At 43.0% G+C, this 8,973-nt stretch overlaps 1 protein-coding gene across 1 annotated transcript; it reads right to left on the bottom strand.

Moving 5' to 3' along the window:
- Positions 1-2,977: 2,977 nt before the first annotated feature.
- On the bottom strand, positions 2,978-6,913 carry LOC126369844 (uncharacterized). Its single transcript, XM_050014408.1, has 2 exons — positions 4,297-6,913; positions 2,978-3,222 (listed from the first exon to the last, which is right to left on the bottom strand). The coding sequence occupies exons 1-2, from the start codon at positions 6,911-6,913 to the stop codon at positions 2,978-2,980; spliced, it is 2,862 nt and encodes a 953-aa protein (XP_049870365.1).
- Positions 6,914-8,973: the final 2,060 nt, after the last annotated feature.

The following is an 8,973-nucleotide window of genomic DNA, read 5'->3' as shown; positions in this document are numbered from 1 at the left end:
GGAAGAAATAGAAATCCGCTAGAAAGTGCGTCGCCAGCGAGCGTCCAGCCCCGGCGGCGGGCGGCGGCCGTGAGTTATACCTGCCAACAGCCCATCTTTAGGGTTTTCATTTCTCAATCTCTCCGAAGAAAGCCTCTTCGAGCAGTAATTACTCGGTTATTTATAGTGCGCGCCCGCCGCGTAGACAAGGGGGAGGTATTTACTATTTATTAATAACCGGCTGGATCGGGCTGTAATCACGGCATTATTGTAATAGCGCCCTGTCGGCCGAGACCGCGAGTACACAGCTACGAATGGAGCCCCGTCCGGCGGCGCCCGGCGTCCGGCGCCCGCTCCGGGCCGGGAGGTGCCGATCGCCGGATAAACGTCCGACGGTATTTGTCTTCTCCAGTTAAAGGTATTAATTTGTATGTTAATCGTTTTAAAGCGTTCCCGGAGCTCTGAGAATGATACATATTGTCGGATTAATGTTTATTTAAGACGCGAGAAATAATACTTCGTGAGCTATCATCGACAATCGATTTTCTATACGAGAATAAAATAAAAACACAACGACAATGTATGGGGAATCTGCAAACAAGTGAAAAAGTTCCTCATGCCGTATATGGTAAGGTTATGATTTATGATATAACAAACTTGTTGGTGTATAATGACTTTAGTTCGCGCGTCGTTGACACGCGAGCGATGAAAGGTCAAGTTGAACACAAGAAAGCATAATTGCACACCACTTACGCATTATTTACTCACCTTTTACTTAAAATAATTGAAATATAATTTACGAGTGTGACGTCAGCAGCGGCGATAATTACAATCATGCGAGTGAAACGTCACCGTCGCGCTCACGCAAGTAATGGCAGGACATTATGTGCACGGGGAACAGTTTACAGCAAAGGTGATGGACAATGTTATTGTCGTTTTCTCTTACAAAACGAATGTGCACATCCATATGCGTACATTCGTTTTGTGCGTGAGCGACACTTGAAACCTTAGGGGTTGCTGTGTTCACCTTATGCCGCATCGTCACTACGATTGCGGTCTAACGTACACAGGTATCTCCATTTTCAGTACAAAAGCTGTTGGTACCTAATGATCACGCGGCACGTTCCCGCGGCACGTGCGGCCGATTATCCAGCAATTGTTCTCTGACGGTCTCTGACGGCCGAGTGACGTCACACCACTTGCCCGAGATAACGCGAGCGGTCCAACACAAACGTCGTGAACACGGCATCCCATTTGTCGCGACCTTCATCTGGGTAGCAATGACCAATTCAGTTTATTATAATGCGCGAGGTAGGTGTCAATGCTCGCTGTTTTGATAATTGTGCACTTTCGTCAGTTTTCTCCAGTGGCAGCGGCGCCTGCGCACCACACTCCAGCACTCGAGAGCTTGTTCTGTGGCACGTTCGCCACACCATGCGTCATCCGTAGATGTTGTTTTTAGGTACTTTTACTGCTATGTTTGCTTTTTGCGCAATGATATCACTTTGTAGTATCTGTGTTTGAAAGCAATCGAGACAAGCTAATCTTCACATTCGAAAATTGGAATTGTTGTGTGTAGTCGGAGATCAGTTTCAATTCAGTTTCGGAGTTCAGTTATCTTCTTATCTTATCTAGCCTAAAGTGTCCCACTGCTGGGCAAAGGCCTCCCTCCATTTCTTCCAGGACTCTCTCTCCAGTGCTTCCTCCGGCCAGCCTTCCAGGAAAGCATCCAAGTCGTCGCGCCATCTCCGCCTCGGTCTGCCGCGCCTGCGCCTGTCTCTATTCGGAGACCATTCTGTGGTGATCTTAGCCCACAGGTCGTTAGGCATCCGACAGACGTGACCTGCCCAATCCCACTTCAACTTGGCGCCTGCGTGGACCACATCCGCAATTTGAGTCTTAGAACGCAGCACGGTGTTTCTGACACGATCAGTCCGTTTCACACCCAACATGCTGCGTACATCCACCCAACATGCAGTTATCAGTTTTAATTATTTTAAACATTAGCTATATTACATTGGAAGCTAAAACAATGTACCTACCTATTGTTCTGTATTCTACATACTTATAATAAAATACAAAAGCACATTACAGGTTAACCTTTACCGGCGCCGGCGCTGATGCAAATCCAATGTAAACATGTAGTCCAGAGACGTAAACTGTAGTGCAACAATAGTGCACGTTGCACCGTTAGAGCCGTTTTATTTATAACATTAGTGTTTATATAGAACATGCGCGAGCGTCCCGAGTCGCCGGAAGGTCATCCAGGATTTATGAGCCACGAAGTGTTTGTTGCGCCCGCGCCGCCGCCGTCGCCATGGTAACGGCCACAACACAATCCATGTGCTAAGTGTATTCTTGTAGCTAAGCCTCCTGCTCTGTGCTGCGATGATGTACGTGTCCTTTTTTTTTTTTTTTTTTTTTTTTTTTTTTTTTTTTTTTTTTTTTTTTTTTTTGACGTGACTTATTGTAGATTTGCCGCAGATGGCATTAACTACTTGGCCGGACAAATGGGGAGCGCTGAAGGCTCTCACCCGGTACAACGTTTAAGACAACAGGCCTGAGGGTGCCCAGTTGGGCGCGAACCTCGGCTCAGGGCGTCGTCTGAGAGGAAAAATATTTGAAAGAATTAATCGACCCTAGTGGGTCGATAGCGATAAGCGCTGAATGAGGGAAATCGTCGACCACGCCGGCGGGGTCGGTATCGGGGTCCTGAAGTGTTTGGTGTCGCGAGCTGATTGGCTGCCTCTATGGCTAGGGTAATCGGGTCGTCGGGATCGTATATTACGTCCTGTAGTTATGTATGTTGTATATTTTAATAAAATGTCCCGAATCAAATCACTATTATTTATTAATTATATCAATAATACTTTTACATTAGAAGATCACTGTGATACGAGACGCATAGACTAGCTAACAATAATAGAGTAGACAAATGACAGGTGAGCACAGACAATAAACGAGCTCTAGGCTGCGTTCACCACTGACATCCCCCTTCTTAGCGATATCTCGCAGGTTGAACTACGACGCGACCACTCCTTGTCGTGCATGGTGCTGGGGTGGTATCTACGGCGTAGCGCTGGATGGCCGGTTGGTCAGGCGCGATGTTTGTTGGTGGCGCCTGAGTCGACGGATGCTCAACCACTTGACTGGCAGTAGGTTGCACAACGGGGCACTGATTACCGGGCTCGCTTGTATGCAGTCCGGGAGCAGGCTCCACTGTTGGCTTTAATGCCGGACTATCTGAAACAGAAGAATGTCCACCATCTAGTGAACTCGAACTTTTGTCGGCCTTAATATGCCAGGAGTTTCTTCTATAGGTACCATCTTTGGTTTTAACAATGTATGATCTTGGTTCAGCTGAGGGCATCAATATTTCAGCTGGGATCCAATTTCTATGATCTTGTCTTATACGAACTTTATCTCCTATATTAAATTCTTCTGCTTCTTTCTTCTTTTTGTCTCCAAATCTTTTTTCCTTTTTCTTAATATTTTGAAGTTTTTTCTTTACATTTTTTATAATTTCAGGTTTCAAGAGGTTATTTTTAATAGGAAGTAAGGTCTTAGTCCTTCTGCTCATTAATCTTTGGCATGGTGATCCTAGGTCTTCTCTGGGTGTATTTCTATGATGTAGCAGGGCTAATTGCACATCTGAACCATCTTCTTTGCATTTTCTTAGTAGATTTTTAGCTTCCTGTACATAGCGTTCTGCTAATCCGTTTGATCTAGGGAAATGTGGACTTGATATGCGGTGAATAAAATTCCACTCATTTTTAAACTTCCTGAATTCCTCAGAGTCAAATTGTTTTCCTCCATCTGTTAATAATATGTCTGGAATACCAAATGTTGCAAACCAGTTCTTCATAGTTTTGATAACAGTCATACTAGTTAAATTCTGTAACTCCACAAAGTCGAAATAACCAGAATAGGCATCCGCTATCACAATATAGTCATGTCCTTTAAAATGAAAGATATCTGAACCTAGAACACTCCACGGTCTATCTGGTGCTTCTTGCAACATTATTGGTTGCATAGGGTTATCTTTCTGTAACTTTGCACAGGCTGTGCAACTTGAGACATAATCAGTTAAATCTTTGGTCATGTTTGGCCAAAACACACTATCTCTGGCAAGTTGGATTGTACCTTGTACTCCTTTGTGGCTCAAATGACTGCATTTCATGACCAATGGTATCATTTTCTTAGGTACTAATACTCTATTATCTTTGAATATTATTCCGTCATAGACACTTAATGTCTCTCTGTAATACCAATATTTCTTGATGTTTTCTTTTACCTCATGTATATGATCTGGCCAACCGTCCAGTATAGTCTTCTTTAATTCTATCATTTCTTCGTCATTTTCTAATTCTTGTCTCAACTCTATTTTTCTTTCTTTTGAAAAGGGCAACAGTGCACATATTGTTATGGTTTTGTCATCCATTTCTTCTTGGCTGATATTTACACAGTCTCGACTTAGAGTATCTGCAACATACATTTCTGTCCCTTTTTTGTAGACTATTTTAGCATTATAAGGCAAAATTTGTAAGAACATTCTCTGTAATCTGGGCGGTGCATCAGGTAATGGTTTCTTGAAGATTGTTTGCAGTGGTTTGTGGTCACTTTCAATGGTAATATCTTTGCATCCCCAAATATAATTGTGGAATTTTTTACAAGCAACTAAAATAGCGTTTGTTTCTTTTTCTAACTGGCTATAATTTTGCTCAGTCTTTGTAAACGATTTGGCGCAATATGCGATGGGCTTATCATTTTGTATCAACACTCCTCCACATGCATAACTGCTGGCATCTACTGACAGTATTATAGGAGCCTTTGGATCATAATAACCTAAAACTGGCGGGCTTTTTAAACTCTTCTTTAGTTCTTGGAAAGCTTCTTCTTGCTCTGTTTCCCAACTCCATTCTATATCTTTTTGCAGTAATACTCTTAATGGTGCGGTTATGTCTGACAGATTTTTTATAAATTTTGAAAGATATGTTATCAGCCCTAGGAATCTTTGAAGTTCCTTCACATTTTCTGGCTTTTTTATTTTATCTATGGTCTCTAGCTTCTCTGGATCGGGCATAAGACCATTTTTGGTAAGTATGTGTCCCAAAAACTTAATTTCTTGTTTATTGTAGAAACATTTTTCTTTATTTAGCTTTAACCCTGAATCTTTGAATTTCTTTAATACTTTTTCTGTTTTTCTTTCCAGGTCTTCCTTTGTAGCTGCGTGGATTAGAATATCATCCATAGATACTTCCACATTCTCTATTTCAGCTAACAGTGAGCTCATTACTTGCTGGAACACTTCTGGCGCTGACGCGAGACCAAATGGCATTCTAAGGCAAGAATATCTACCGAATGGTGTACTGAAGGTAAGGTATTTCGAGGTACGAGGTGTAACCTTCAATTGCCAAAATCCTTTCTTGCAGTCAAGCAATGTGAACCAACTTGAGTCATGTAGTCTGGCAGAAATTTCTTCAATAGTGTTCAGAGGATAATGTCTTCTTTTCAGATTCTTATTTATTTCTGATGGGTCAATGCACAGTCTTATTTTATTATTTTTCCTCACAACAACCATGGGTGATACTGCGGGAGTAGGCTCAGTTACTGGTACTATTATTTTTTCCTTTACCATGTTGTCTAGCTCCTCTTTTACCTCTTTTCTTAGTATGTGGGGTACCTTTCTTGCTGGGCATATGGGTAACTTCGGATCATCTACTAAGTCAATGTCATACACATATTGTTTTAGGCAGCCTATACCATCATACAGGTCCTCATCCACATTTATAATATCTATTCTTTTTATAAGATTTAGCTTTACTCCTGTGGCTTTTCCTAATATCGGTGTTACATCACAATCGACTATCAAGTATTTTACTTCAGTAGTGATCTCTTTTATTTTTGTCCTTATTATAGCCTCTCCGAGAACTGTCATCTTGTGTCCAGAGAATGATGTTAAATGCTTCGTTATTGTAGGTCTTATTTCTGCCTTGCATTTTTCTAAAATCCTTTTTGAGATGACATTACACTGGCTGCCAGAGTCTAGCTTAAACTTCACCATTATATTATTTTGTAGGTAAGCTTTTTCATACCAGTCCTCCGTGTCTATGTCGGCTTCACATGTTGAAACTCTCAGTGTATCTACATCTTCTTCACTGGACTCTTCTTTTTCACATTCTTTAGTAACTGTCTCCACTTTCTTACACCTGCAGCATTTTGCGAAGTGGTTCTTTTTCTTGCAGTTCTTACATTCTTTACCAAAGGCTGGACATGATTTGCGTCTATGTGTCGTGTCACACCTCTTACAATGGAATTCTTCGTCTTCTTTTTTTGTATTATTAATATTTTTCTTTTTATTACAGGTGATGGCGTTAACGGCGTTCGAGTTCTTCATCGACTCTAGATGACTTCGTACTTGCTCTGTGGAATGACATATATTGATGGTTTTATCTAATGTTAAGTTCTCTTCAGACAATAGCTTTTCTCTAGCTATGTCAGACTGGACTCCAATTACCACTCTGTCACGGATTATACTATCCTCTAGTTGTCCATAACCACAGTTCTTGACCTTGCTTTTCAGGTTCGTTAAAAAGTCATCGATGCTCTGACCATCATTTTGAACAATCTGATTGAACACGTACCTTTCGTAAGTTTCGTTAATTTTAGGTATGAAGTGATTCGTGAACTTTGTTTTGATTGTTTTTAGTGACTGCGACTCGGTTTCGTTTAATTTAAATGTATTATATATGACCGCGGCGTCCGGACCAATGGAGCTCATAAAAATGGCGACTTGAACCTCCGGGCTCTTCTTATCGAGGCCTGTGGCGATGGCATACCAGTCGAATTGTTGAAGCCATAATTTCCAACTGACGGCTATGTTTTCCAACGTAGAAGTAACAAAATACTTTGGTGGTTTTACACTTTCCGCCATATTTTTGCAACTCGGTCCAATTTTTATCTCACTGAATTTCTTCGCTCCGGTTCACTTTCGGCACCATGTAGTTATGTATGTTGTATATTTTAATAAAATGTCCCGAATCAAATCACTATTATTTATTAATTATATCAATAATACTTTTACATTAGAAGATCACTGTGATACGAGACGCATAGACTAGCTAACAATAATAGAGTAGACAAATGACAGGTGAGCACAGACAATAAACGAGCTCTAGGCTGCGTTCACCACTGACACGTCCTTCGGACGCCGATACTTTTCAGTACCGTCCCTAAGCGGGATGTAATCGGAAGCCGCAACTACCAGGGGATTCGGGTGGTGCGGAGCAGAATCGAAAAAACTTTTGGAAGCTAATTTGAGCCATTGGGCAATGGTTGGCAGACCTAGGTCAATGTGCAGATTTTCATTGCGAAGGAACCACGGAGCTCCCGTGGCTTTCCGCATGAAACGATTTTGTATTACCTGTAGACGGTGGATTTGAGAGGGACTCGCGTGAGCGAAAACTACCCCTGCATAGGTCATGATCGGACGGATGCAAGTCGTGTAGATTTTCACCTTATTCCTAAGGGACAATTTACTTCGCTTGTTAAGGAGACAATGAAGACGGCCCATTACAAACGCGGCGCGGTCGCGCACACGTTTGATATGGGCCTTGAAAGTAAGACGTCTATCTAAGACTACGCCGAGATATTTGACTTGCTCCTCCCAAGGGATCGGCTTGCCAAACATCGTGATGACTTTAAGTTGACGGCGTGACCGTGGCGTGTTATAATAGCCCTTTGAAAAGTACACCGCTGCACTTTTCTCCGGGTTTACCTCGATTCTCCATTTGCGAAACCACTTGCCCAAGGCATTGGCCGCGCGTTGGAGGATTCCGGTCATCATAACTCGACCACGGCACGAAGAATAGATGGCTGTATCATCCGCAAATAAAGCTAATTCGGTATTAGGGGATTTGGGAATGTCACTAGTATACAATGAAAATAGTAAAGGGGAGAGAACGGAGCCTTGTGGGACTCCGGCATTTATAGGGTGCGGTGACGAGAGCGTCCCTTCCACGCGGTAGCGAAAGGTTCGATTTGAGAGGAAGTCTCGTATGATGTGCACGAGACGGTCTGGCACTCCCAGTGAATAAAGCTTGTAGATCAAGCCGTTGTGCCAGACTTTGTCGAACGCTTTCGCCACATCGAAGAAGAGCGCTCCCGTAGCGACAGGTTTTTTTTTTAAGTTTAATCTATTAGAGATATGTTCAACAATACGGTGCACTTGTTGAACGCAGGAGTGTTTGGTTCTAAAACCAAACTGCTCTGGTGGAATAAGACTATTGGATTCGGCGTAGTCCCGTAATCTAGCAAATATGAGCCGCTCATAAACCTTCCCCATGGAATTGAGGAGACTTATGGGGCGGTAACTCGAAGGTTCGTTTTTAGGTTTCCCAGGCTTTGGTATACCAATTACAATTGCTTCTTTCCACTGCTGTGGAAAGACGCAGTTGCTCAAGGCGACGTTGAATATTGCCGTTAGTAAGCAGATGAGGGGAGCACCGAAGTTTTTAAGGACACGATTCGTGATACCGTCTGAGCCAGGGGCTTTTCGGGTATGAAATCTTTTGATAATACCTAGGACCTCTTCCTCAGTTACCTGTGGAAGAGGAGGATCGGTGGGAGGTACAGAAGCCCTACGCTGAACTTCAGAGTTCACCGTCGAGAGGTGCCTACGATCGATAGGGAGAGTGCTGGGCGAGCATTGGGCTTCGAGACTGTCGGCAAGGCATTCGGCTTTTTCGTCATCGTCGAAAGCGGGGGGTTGGTTAGGCCTATTGAGAGGGGGAGTAGGAACAACCGTATCCTTTTGAAGAGACCTAGACAGCTGCCAGATGGCCTGGTGGTGGGGCTCAATGCCGCTCAAAAGATTATCCCACCGATTCTGTCGCATGTCATTAATACGTTTTCTTACAGTATGCTGCAAGAGACGCAAATGACGGCGACATTCCTCGGTGCGATTGGAATCATATGCGCGGGTGGCTGCGTTTT

Source organism: Pectinophora gossypiella, chromosome 9 (assembly GCF_024362695.1).
Source record: "Pectinophora gossypiella chromosome 9, ilPecGoss1.1, whole genome shotgun sequence".
In the NCBI taxonomy this organism is placed as follows: Eukaryota; Metazoa; Arthropoda; class Insecta; order Lepidoptera; family Gelechiidae; genus Pectinophora; species Pectinophora gossypiella.
The sequence above is the reverse complement of the archived record's forward strand: the minus strand, read 5'-3'. Positions and strand labels throughout refer to the sequence as shown.